At 35.4% G+C, this 12,624-nt stretch overlaps 1 protein-coding gene across 1 annotated transcript in view; it reads right to left on the bottom strand.

Moving 5' to 3' along the window:
- The window catches only part of LOC106944919 (E3 ubiquitin-protein ligase RNF213-like), a 77,846-nt gene that overhangs the window by 8,629 nt on the left and 56,593 nt on the right, over positions 1-12,624 (bottom strand). Inside the window, exons 37-60 of the mRNA XM_015028252.1 lie at positions 12,406-12,544; positions 12,033-12,215; positions 10,977-11,095; positions 10,697-10,857; positions 10,086-10,289; positions 9,655-9,842; positions 8,753-8,873; positions 8,432-8,532; positions 8,148-8,327; positions 7,560-7,705; positions 7,256-7,358; positions 6,892-7,006; positions 6,167-6,371; positions 5,887-6,077; positions 5,542-5,664; positions 5,312-5,422; positions 4,794-5,036; positions 4,472-4,559; positions 4,104-4,138; positions 3,831-3,934; positions 1,967-2,120; positions 1,221-1,395; positions 918-1,006; positions 117-368 (exon numbers count right to left, since the gene is read on the bottom strand). Coding sequence (XP_014883738.1) covers positions 117-368; positions 918-1,006; positions 1,221-1,395; positions 1,967-2,120; positions 3,831-3,934; positions 4,104-4,138; positions 4,472-4,559; positions 4,794-5,036; positions 5,312-5,422; positions 5,542-5,664; positions 5,887-6,077; positions 6,167-6,371; positions 6,892-7,006; positions 7,256-7,358; positions 7,560-7,705; positions 8,148-8,327; positions 8,432-8,532; positions 8,753-8,873; positions 9,655-9,842; positions 10,086-10,289; positions 10,697-10,857; positions 10,977-11,095; positions 12,033-12,215; positions 12,406-12,544 — 3,530 coding nt within the window. The remainder of the gene's footprint in view (positions 1-116; positions 369-917; positions 1,007-1,220; positions 1,396-1,966; positions 2,121-3,830; positions 3,935-4,103; positions 4,139-4,471; positions 4,560-4,793; positions 5,037-5,311; positions 5,423-5,541; positions 5,665-5,886; positions 6,078-6,166; positions 6,372-6,891; positions 7,007-7,255; positions 7,359-7,559; positions 7,706-8,147; positions 8,328-8,431; positions 8,533-8,752; positions 8,874-9,654; positions 9,843-10,085; positions 10,290-10,696; positions 10,858-10,976; positions 11,096-12,032; positions 12,216-12,405; positions 12,545-12,624) is intronic.

Raw genomic sequence — 12,624 nt, 5'->3', positions numbered from 1 at the left:
AAGTAACTTGTAAGTTAGTTTTGTGTTTAAGTGTACTAAGATATTATTATAGATATTATATTGTGTTTTTGTGGTGTCGCTGACAGATTAAATCTCGGTTTCTGGTATAAACTGACCTTCTGCAGGAACTTCCAGAGCAGCGGCAGCTCCTCTTTTAGGTCTCTGTACTCTATGATGTGTGTGAGGCTGAGCAATGACAGCCTCTCCCTGCAGCTCCACACCGATGAACTGTGAACCTCAGATGTTTGCTGCAGCGATGTGAGGAACTTACAGTCGTCGCCAAAAGTGATTCTCAGGATGAAGTTTGAAGAAACACGGGAATCATTTGTAATTTGTCCCTTTGCTTCCTGCAGGAGTTGATCAAGAATCTAGACACAAATATGATTGCTGTTGTTATATTTGTCACAATAATGAAACAGATCATTGTAGTTGAACATAAGTCTGCAGGAAATGTCAACATATCTTAAAAATATTAAGAACTGCAAACAGAAAGTCTCTTAAAAGGAAGCAATGATTGAGTGATATATAAAAACCCACCAATAGGATTCCTGTGATGTTTGATATTCAGAATATGAGGACAAAAGTCTCTCTGTAGATTGTAACTTTAGGACAAAATACATTTGTCCTAAAGTGATGCATTTCTTTATCTTCAAATTGTTATTACAGTTAGCTTAGGATGGCTTTTTCTTTACAATTTTAATGAAATGTTAATTTTCCAAAAGTAAAGAAATGTTGCCTCCTCCGTGATGACTGCAGTTTTTACCACAATGGAGAGGTGTAATTAATTTTGTAGATTAAATTAATAGCATGAATTTATTTTTTCACAGCCGATAAGTCTGGTTGACTAATCAGCTAATCAAAGTCAGTTAGCTGATATATGATTCAGAGTTTAATTGAAAAAGTGGGTAAAACAATACCTTCAGTTTAGGAGTCATGACGTCCGTAGCCACTGACGTCTCCCAGGTGTTTCTAGATGCTTTTGTAGAAAGTTGAGCATCAATGTTTTCTGAGGGAAGTAAAACAGATCATATCAGTAAAACTTTCAAAACAGAAGTTTTGAAAACCTATGAACATATGACCAATGAAAACCTATGAGAACAAAGACAAAAGAAAGTTGTCCACACTTTTTCACAGTACTACAGGTGGAGCTCATGTATTTATGATTTTTGATAATCATATAATGTCTTAAACAGTTACATAATGACTGGTGTACTGCTTACGGTTGTTGGTCTGCACTGGTTCTTGAAGGGATTTGAGAATCAGGTGGACAGTGGTAACAGCATCATCCGCTCCTTTCGCCAGCGCCTGCGTCAGCTGCTCAATATCCTTCATTATGTGCTGACTGAGAAAAAGATCAACATCTTCCACAGGTGGATGGATGATCTGCTGGACAGACTGAAAAAAAAGAAAAAAACTTTAAAACATTTTGCTGGACATTTTAGCTAAACAAAACTAAATGACTTCAATAGAAGTCAATACATTTCTAAATTACTGGTCAGAAAACTTGTCTAAACCTTGATACTTTTGCCAAAGCTTTTCATAAAGGCAAAACTAAACTAAACCTCATTTCACTGCAAAAAATAAAAAATAAAAAAATTATATATATACTTCTTCCACCGTAGGAACACAACTCTGAGTAGTTTAGAGCAGAAGAAATAATTGTATGAGCGGCTATAACCAAGAATAATGCCCTTGCATGATTCTTTAAGCTTTCATAAAGAAAGAAATTATTTTCAGTGATCATTCTCTAGAACTTACACCATAATCATTTTTTTTCTCTGTTCTCTTATTGTTGATTTTAGTTTGTCACCATAAAATTCAGTAAGTTTATTTATCACATGATCAGTTATACATGTAGAACTTACAGAAATAATGCAATCCTACCAAGCAGGAAAAGTAACATCTAGTTTCCTACTTGTGGAAGGCACTGTGTGAACATTTGTAGGGCTATTTTTCTCCATCTTACCTCACAGTTCTTTGAAGTGCCGAGCAACATGGCCAAATGTGTAACCAGCCTGACCAGCGTGAACGGAGTCAGAGACATGTTTTTGGTGTCCAGGGCATCTGGGTTGTTTCTTCTCTCAGGGTCTCCAAGGATATGGCCAGGTCTTGTATGATCCCTAAAAAAAGAAGCAAAATGGAGTCAGAAATTATCAACCAAAATTTATATCTACATTACATATAGATATAAATGGGATATTTTTCATATTTGACCATTTTTGTTTTAAAAATGATGGAAAAATCTGATGGCCATCTGTCATTTTGACAGATTACATCTACTTGGCGCAAATATGCAGAAGACATTTTCAACTTTATGCACAGAGTACATCGCAGAGGCAACTAAATCAATCCATAATAAAATCCTCTCCAACATGGACAATGAACTAAATGCATCTTGCTGGGAGCTGAGAGCGTGTTGAAGAGTTATGGACAGCGCTACTGGTTCCAAAGCGCATTGAAAATTATGGTTGAAGGGGAGCTCAGATTAGTTTTTAGATCTACTACAGCTTATCTACAAGCAGTGATGTTGGACCACTTGTTTCAGTAATCTAACGTGTTGTTATTTGAAATCCAGTAGTCAGACTACAGTTACTTAACAAAATCACTTTGCATTACTGTGTGTTACAACTATCTTTTGTAATTCAATTTTATTTACCGACTGCCATTTTTATGCAGCATTATCAGTAGCGACAGAAATGTAAACAATGGAGGGAGAAGTGAGATGCACATTTCGTTGCTGGAAAAACAGGAACTATTTTGGGTTTCTGTCGCCAAGTCCGATCATTATAAGCGGCTTTATAATGATCGGACTTGGGCTTGTTTTGTTTCTAAAGTAATTAGCAAATTTAAGCGGGTTGTGCTTTTTGGGGCTCGTTTTTGAACGAGAAGTTACTCATTTGGGCTTGGAAATAAGAAGAGACTCATAATAAATCTCAGAATTTGTCTGTCATCCAGGTCGTTTACGTCAGACTCTCCCTGTCCATCATTTCCTGGATGATCCGTGTTTTTGTTAATGTCAAGTTAATATATTTGCTGTGAATGACGTTGAGTTTCGCGTTGCGCTCCAGAAAACTGCAAACTTCAAGACTAATATGAACAGGGCAATAAACATGAAAACAGCCACAAATGAGTTGTGCAACTAAACGCCATTATAATTATTAATATTAAGATAAGTGTCACAAATCTGTGCAGAAGGATATCTGAGTTGTGGAGCCTCTGTGCGCTACGCTCTGACAACAAACGCAGGGCTGTAACACAGAACCTGGATGCTGGGGGAGGGATGGAGGATTTAAAGTCCTTCTTAGAGTTTTTCAGACAGTGGAACACACAAAAACACACAAATTACTGATGTTTTTGTGTACTGCTGTAACCATTAAACAATCTCACCTTCAGTTCTTTCTTATAAGTGGAGACACACTGTTGATGTTGCCATTACAAAATAACTTACAATTAAGTATTGGCAAAGATCAATGTAATTTTCACAGGTGGTGGAGCGTTGTTGTCAGCAGCTGCTGAAAGTAACTAAAAAAATTACTTTTAATGTAACTTAGTTACTTTCCAAATCAAGTAATCAGTAATCTAACTAAGTTACTTTTTCAAGGAATAGTCAGTAATCCAATTACAGTTACTTTTTCAAAGTAACTATGCCATCACTGTCTACAAGTTATTTTTAGTTATCTGACTAAATAATGACTTTCCCAAATGACTATTAATCTTTCCAAGTGTCTCTTAGGCCAGTAGATTAACTGGTGTAAATAGTTTGAGGACGTCAGAATTTTCTTAGATAATCTTGTAACAAAAACATGACAATAAGAACTAATCCCACTTACTGCTGTAGCTGAACTGGTGTAAATCCTTGCACAGCTATATGATTTTCCCCTCCAACCTCTTCGCCACACTCCAAACATTTCCCTCTCTCCATAGGACGGCCACACTGTAGTAAATAGCAAAAAGAAGGAAGCAAATATTTTCAGTCACTTATTGCTTATAAACACTACAAAAACCAGATAAAAACCAAAATAAAGAATAAAAATACTGTACAGTCAGGGTGAAATTTCAACATAACTACCACAGTTATAAAAGAACAGCATTATATGACTTACCTCACCAACGAAGCATAGATGATTGTTGCGACACACTGTGGTAAAAAAATAAATAAAATAAAATAACAAAAAACTGCTGTAAAGATCTGCAAAAGAGGGAATTCCTGTCCATAGTAATATTATTAAACTATGAGCTATGCTTCCCAGTTTGATTTGGTTTTAATTTATTTAATCTCACTGAGATTTTTGTAAAATGATTTTATATCAAAAACATATATACAACCAAACCAACAAAATTTCCAAAGGGGTTAGAAAAAGCATAGTTTATTTCAATCTAGTTTTTCTGATACCAACTCACAAGAAAAATGTAACTTACTCAGAGTTTTATTAATACTCAACAAAAAGCACAATGAAAGATGGATACTTACCATACCAGGTGAGTTGACCAGAATCTTGTTGGATTGCTGCTTGAGCAGTAGCTACCATATCATCAGGCATTGTGGGTATAAAAGCTCCCTATAAGACGAAGAGCAATAAAGATCAGTTGTAATTAGAGTCACAATTATCCTAAATTTCTGACCACTGACAAAAGTTACTTGACTTTAACATTTATTCAGCTTTTAAAAATTGTTCTAAATTACTTTTTAAAATCCATATAAAGACCAGATTCGTCAGACCAAACAAGAAGCAGCAGCAGACACTCTGAGAATAACAAATTCAGGACAGAAAACAACAAAATAAGTGAAATACCTGCATGTTATCAGGAAACAAACCAAGCTGCTTGAGTGGCGAGAGCAGATCATTGTTTGTGGTGAGCAGGATGACGGCCAGATGGACAGCCAGCTCAATGGCAATGCTGTCTGCAGGAGTGTGGCCTGACTGGACGGAGAGTCCTCCCAGTTCGTTGCTGATCAAGGCGGATGCAAAGTCCCTCATTTCTTTATCACTCAAATAATCTGATCCTTCGATAAACTCATCAAACGCTTTATATGTCTACCAGAAACAAAAACAAATGTTTAGCATCTGTTCAACACATAACATACAAAAATGAACTGAATGGCAAAAATGAAACCATGAGGTACATTTCTTAATGACAAACAAGATCATGTTATTATTCATACTCTTGGCAGATTTACATAGAATTTTACAACGAGGTGTTTGGATTTGTTGCCTAGGCCTAATGCAGAGTTAGTTTTTGTAACTTGAAAAAATGAATTAATTGCATGAATACTTTGGGTGCATATTGGATATGTGAGGACTATTCACACCTCAGCTGTGGGATGGAGACTCGCATTTGGAGATCTGTAAAGAGTGGTAACCTCTCGGAAGAGAGCCAGAAGGACAAACACCGTTCTGTTTCTTCGTGTTGCTGTGCATTTCTAAATGAAGAAAGAAAGAAAAGAAACTACATCAAATAATGTCAATTGATTATTTAAAAATCTGATCCATAACCTGGGTTAAGGAAGTCTAAACAAACATTTAGAAAATAAAAACATACCTCCAATACTTCTTCTATCTGATCAACGTCACCATCCACTAAAGCCTTAGCAACTGCATCTCTAACGGTTTTGTACTCGTCACCGTACATCAGAAACTGGTCCATCAGGCCTCCATCTTCATTCTGCTTACACAATGAACAGAGGTCAAAATGCATACTGTAAATGTGATATATTTTGAAATTACACATTCAGTGTTTTCACATCACCGTAGGTAAAAATAAACATTTCACACTAACACTTTTCAACAAATACCTTGTTGCACCCTGTAAGACTGGAGTTATGCTCAGTCATTATATGGATTACGGTTTTATATCAATGTTCCTCAGTTGGTAAAAAGTACATACCTGTTTTTTGATCTCTTCTGGAAAAAGCCAACTGAACTCTGTTTGTTTAGCCAAAGATTGGACTTGCTGCACACCCTGCAATTCACTGATCTTACGAATCAGGTAAACACAGTACCAGTCGTTGCCACTGTCCTCACAGAGCCTCATCACCATGTTCTGGAAATCATTTGCTTCATCTGGACCAATTTTGGCTGAAACAATAGTGTGAGTTAACAAATGTTTTTTTTATTCCTGCAAGTAAACTAGATAAACTGTTAGTTAAATTATATATATATCTCACCAGAAAGTTTGTCACTGATTAGCTGGGCAGCCATCGTTAGTATCATCCGCAGCTGAGCGATGTGCTGCAGGTGTTGAATAGACACCGTCTCTGAAATGGAAGCTGCTTCCCTCAAACACAAGCCAAGAAATTCTGTTTCTTTCTCGTAAAATTGTAACTCTTCAGCATTGTTGCCTCCCAGAGACATTTTCTCCCACATGGCGTCCTGCAAAACAATTTCATAAGAATTTCACTTTAATTTTAACCTCAATTTATAATTAACTGCTAGACATTTTTGGTGCAACAGTTATTCAAAGTCTACGAGGAAGCCTTTTTTTCCAATACCATTAAATACTCCAGAAAACAACATTAAGTAATCAGATCACACTAGTTTATTATTTCATTTCTTATAGAAAAAAAACTGAAGTTGTAAATTTAATGTGCAATATACCTTTTAAAAAAATCTTATTTTTAACATACTAACTTACAAATTAAGTTAACATATTAAGTTATATTAATTTGTGTACAAGTGATGCAAATAACTGATAATGTTCTAGAAACTTGTTGTATAAACAAGTAGGTTACATTTCTCTACCGTGACCTAAGGGTACATCTAAGACTACGCCTTACACACTACGCCTTATGACTAAAAAATTGGTGGAAAATCTCAACCTGCTAAACTTTTATTACAGTTTACACACATCCTTTTGCAAGGTACCTAATGAAACAAATAGGGGTGTTTTTACCTCTAAACAGTTGATGTATAAGGCATAAAGTTCTGATTTATCATCTTCATCCACAAATCTGCTGTCTTCCACTGTTGACAAATGCTGCTGCAAATATTCCTGGACTTCATCAAAGCTGAAACAAATATGTTAATCAATAGCTGAATGCAGTTCATAAAAATGTGGTTAGTTTCAATGGGAAGCTAAAGTTTGTATAAACTTCACCAACCAAAAAGCTTGTTGAAAATAAAGTAACAATGTTTAAAACTTATATTTGCACACTCTAACAGGAGAACAGCTGTGATCTCCCAAACATAATTTCTCTATTACCATATCAATCTAAATAATGTAAATATTGCAGTGAAACAACATTTGGTTAATTTACCTGAACTTCAGCAGTAGTTTGAGGATTACAGATCGCACAACAGGGTTTTTATCAGGAGACTCGTCAAAAGGTGACAAGTCTTTGGTCTGGACCTGTTCATGTTCTGTTTCCAAAAGAAACAAGTTAGGTGACATGACATCTTTATTACAAAATTACATTTTGATCATGAGTAATAGAGCAGCTCAGGTTTGTTAAATGTAGATCTGGAACCATTTTGCAATGTGACAAATGTAGGTGGTTAAAAAATTTAAATATTAAACAATTTGTAAAATTATTTCTTGTGGAGAAGTTTCAGAAATGATACCTGTCTCGATCCTCAGGTAAGACAAAAGGTGTGTTATCACTTCTTTGCTTGGTGGTTTGTTGTCTTTGAAGCACACGGCAGAAAGCAGATCAATGAAGAAACCATTGCAGCGTCGTCTGAAATCTCCATTTTTCTTGAGGGAACCCCTGCAAACACATATTAATTATGGGCAATCCAAAAACTGTTTCTAGATAAAATATAGTAAATTTTGCCAAAAACCTTTTTAGGCCCAATCTAAACTCTACACTACTTTAACTCTATTTCTTATTCATATAGTGGAACTTGAGCAAGTGAATAACATAATTCAGTATATTATTTGAATTGTACTGATGAAATAACAGGAGTTCAATATTCAAGATCCTTTCATCAAGAAACTATATTTAAAGAAACAATAAACTTTTTTTATTAAAATATTTTTACTGAGATTTTCCACTTTGAAGATACAATCATGTAACTGTCATGTAATAATTTTGTAGTTATTACATGACAGTAATTATTCTTTCTCATAACAGAGAAGTGAAAAACAAAGAAAAGAAATGTAATTTTCAATAAACTTATTATTTTGTTATTCAAGGGTTCGGTGCTTACCGTATTTCCTCAGAGACACAGGGCTGAAAGCCGTCTGGTAAATCTTGCCTACAGGTGGGACAGGATGCATTTCCAGTGTCCAGACTTTCTTTTATGCACGTCAAGCAAATCATGTGACGACATGGCAAATCCACAGGCTCCTCAGGTTCTGACACGCATACCCCACAGTGAACTCCAAACCTTAAGGAAGTTAAAGTCAGCTAAATACAATTCTATGTAATTATTGTGGAGAATATATGTCACATTTCCACACCACATATTTTAAATGAATAAGAAGTAATTACCTAAATAGCTGATCAAGTGCTGCTTGTTTACAGGCCTTCAGGTTTTTAATCACAGCTTCAAAAGGCTTGGCGAATTTTACATCCGAGTTTCTCTCAAGGACCTTTAATGATTAAAAAAAAACCAATACAAAAACAATATTTGCGATTACAGGAGTTTTGACTTTTCTGTTGCCTATGAAGAAAAAGCAATAACTGCTCAGGTAATTTATCAGAAATATTTATAATAAGAAATGATTCCAACTATAGATGAATAAATAAAGAATGAATACAGTAAATGTCATACTGCTAATTAACTTTGAGAATCACCAAGCATCTACTCACCTTGCTCAAGGTTTCCATGTGTTTTAGGACCACTTCCTTGAGCTGAAGGTCTTCACTTTTAAAACCCAGCAGCAGATGTTCCACAAAGAGCGCGAGGATGTGAATACGTTTCCAGCCGTTACTAAAAAACAGAAAATATTCCGTATAGTACAAAAACAACAGATACATTTTTTTGTGTGGTTCACATAAGTTCTTCTTGAAGAGTAATAATTTTATATCAACTGATTTGTGAACATTCCAGGACACACTTGTTCATAAATGGTTAATGGCCCCTAAAACACATGAAAATTAACAATATTATGACAAGGATATACAAGCACATGGATGGATTTTGGAACTAATTAACTGATGCAATAATATATAAAATGGCCTTGATTATTATCTATGTCAGAGCATAAGGTTGTGTTGTCAGCTGGCTACACAAAATTCACTTCAAACTAACTAACTAACTAACTAACTAACTAACTAACTAACTAACTAACTAACTAACTAACTAACTAACTAACTAACTAACTAACTTTTTAAAATTGTATAATAGTGACCTGATGTGTGACAAACTGAATTCACTTTGATGTTCTTGAGATATTGCTGTTCCTAAGCATGTATGTATGCCAGACATTTCAGCTGCAACACTTATTTCTACTATGACCATGTTATGCAATCTTTTTTGACACATAATTTTACTATTCTAATCTAGTGTAGTTGAACTTAACTTTGGTCATTTGGTCCACTTGGATGGAAATACTGTGAAGTGTTTCAATAACTTGCTTGTTCTCTTGCTATGCAGACTGAAAAACTGCATAGTCTACAGTTTTTGCTGCTCTTTGAAACTCCATTTCTTTTATTTCTTGACTTATGGATAACTGAATTTTTATTACTAGTCCTGTGGAAGAGATTCATACCCGATAGGATGAAGTTCTCCCTTGCATCGATCTCCATACTGACGGAGGCTATGCTGAGAGAAAATCAGCTCCATAGACACCTGAAGCCTCTTTACCTGCCTCATCCATTGTCGGCAGAGAGCATCAGAGTCTAAATTTTGGGGTTCCAGGTTCTCAACACAAGCCTTTGCTGCAAGAACATCTAAAACCTAAAAAACAACAAAAATATTGAAGTTGCTCAGTACTTTGTTTTACTACATTATTACAATCTTCATGCATTTTGAATTCATTCGTTTAACTCACTAAGCTTGTATGTGTGTAGGAAATCCCAAAGCAGAAAAAATAAAATAGCCTTAGTTTTTTTTTTATACACAATGTCTCCCCTTGTCTTGGTATTAAATTTATAGAATGGGGGTTGGACCTTCTTAGCTTATAAATTAAAATACTGTTACCATTTCAGGACAGTTTCTTCTGTGTTGGTTTCTTCGTAAAGGTGAAACAATTTCAGGTTGAAGGGAAATAATCCGTGAGAGGTTCTGAAGGCGTTGTCGGTAGAAATAAAAGGCAAAGTGGATGTGGTGGAACGTAGGTTTCTCTGCATCTCGTTTTTGTCTCTGGACTTCATCAATGCAGCTGGCCTGAGCTTGACACAAGAGCTGAGGAGAAAATGCACAGGTGGATTTATAATGGCTTCATTTAACTGTAAAGTAAATAAAGTGACACAGAAATGTAAAAAAAAATCTCAATACATTTGGATACATTTGGTTTGATTTTCTGGCAATGTTGTTATGATTTTTGCAAAAGTCTTAATATGAAATGGGTCCATTTAATTATCATTTTCAATATTATCCAATAAATGACCTTTTTACATAAATCACTCATTCACATAACACTTACGGAATTTCATTTTCTAAAGACTAAGACACAGAGGCAGCTTCAACATGGGATTTGAGATGTTACCCTTTAACTTTTCTGAAAGATCTGAGCATTGGATGGAAATTTCCATTAACATAAATACAACCACATATTAATATAATAAGTTGGGACCTTTAGTTAGCCTTACCTCTAACTCATCATCTGATGCCACTTTCATGGTCATGGAAACAAAGTCCTGAAGGTACCTCTCAAAAAGGTCGTTCTTCAGTCGCTCATTCACATTTTCAGCCATGTACTTGCCAAATGATGTATTCAAGAACAGCTCATGGAAATACTGAAATGAATTACCTGAAAGAAAAAATTTTAAATATGAATTTGTTAGAGGTTAGTCTGAAAAGAAAGCTTTCATTATGACTTGAAAAGAGCAGACATTTCTTGACAACATCATTTTCACAAAGTTTATTTACTTTGATGTCTAAATGCTTGCATCATGAGCTCATCCAGGAAGTCTTTGATGCACCAGCTGAAGGGCGTGTGGCAGCGCATGGTGTTCCCACCTACGTTGTGGCTTTGCACAACTAGCATGCTGAAAGTCAGAGAAACAAAAAAACGAATATCTGGTTAAATGTACAAAATGTACAAAAAGCCTCCAATTTTCAGGGGTCACAATACCTTCTGAATTAAATGTAAAGGTTTACAGATTCAGCTTAATTGTTTAGAAGAAATAACTACATTCTATGAACTATGAACAGGACATAGAAAATTGCTTTAATTGTTAGTTGTCCAAGTAAGTAAGAAAGGACTCCAAGTTGGTTTTAATGTATGCGGGATTGGTACACGGCACTATTAGACAAGACACATTTATTTTTACAGCACCAGTATGAAGTGGCAAATGACCAGCAGCAAGAACCAATGCTGTGACTGGGTAGAAGTCAACCCACCTCTATTAACCCACTGAAGGAGTGAGGAAGTCATAGGTCTGTATTTAATGGCTTTTGTATAAGTGCAAGCTAGTCTGCAGAATTTGAGGAGGTAATTTAGAGATGACATATGGTTTTTGCGACAAGCTGCCCACATGATTTAAAAATGCAAACAAGACTCATTTTCAATGAGAAGCATTTAAGCATTTGCTTTGCAAAAACCAGAATTGCTACACTGAGTTTGCTTTAAAAAGATTGCAAAATGTTGACTTCCAACAAAGGATTTTCATGTAGAGGTGAGACCAATGCAGCACACCTCATGCTGTCCTGAATTGGCGACTTTAATTTTAATTTTACTGTATCCACTTACAATTTATGAAAGAGATAGCACTAAAGGTAGCAAGTTTTAGTGGTTTTGTTATTAAAATATTTTGTGAAAGAGGCTTAGAAAAGCAGTCAAAACAACTTTAATCTAAGACAATTCTGATTCTGCAAAAACAAAAAAGAGATTAAAGGTTATTCTGTGTCTGAACAGATTCACTGCATCTTTTGTCAAGCTCTGATTTGGAAGGATATTATCTGAACAAAGTCAAAATTACTTACTTGATCTCTTTTGCATAGGGCACACTGAGCATTTCTTTGCTGCCAAAAATATGAAGCCATAGGTTCTTCATCTCCTCCCCTTCATCCAGCAGCAGGTCTAAATTGCAATCTTTGTCAACGACTGAAACCAAGTTGGCTAGAAGTGGAGTCACAACTGCTTGTATTTTCCTCCATAGTGTGTGTCTGTAAGAAATAATTATGTCAGCAGAAACCCAGTTAATCTCTGGGTCACCAACAACAGAAAATATTACATATTGAATGCAAAATGTCATTATAAACTAAATCTGCTACTGACTGGTGGCCTATTGACTCCTTTTAAAGAAGACATCATAATTGTAATATCAGAAATCAAAAGAATGGATAAGAGGCTTACACAAATGTTCCCCCCTCTTGAAGGGCATTGACATTAGAAGCTTGATTTAGGACCCAGTCTTTTGGTGGACTGAGGATGTTGGCCTCATACTCTTTCAACAAGGAGTGGAGATGCTTCCTCACAAGATCTGCAAATACACCTAAAAACAAAGATATTTTTCCCACACCTTTTTAGGACAATAATCAAATCAAATCAAATTTTATTTGTATAACATCTTTC

The sequence above is a fragment of the Poecilia latipinna genome, unplaced genomic scaffold, assembly GCF_001443285.1.
Source record: "Poecilia latipinna isolate Pla-1442-1.1 unplaced genomic scaffold, P_latipinna-1.0 Scaffold118, whole genome shotgun sequence".
NCBI lineage: Eukaryota > Metazoa > Chordata > Actinopteri > Cyprinodontiformes > Poeciliidae > Poecilia > Poecilia latipinna.
This window is presented reverse-complemented; position numbering and strand designations above follow the sequence as displayed.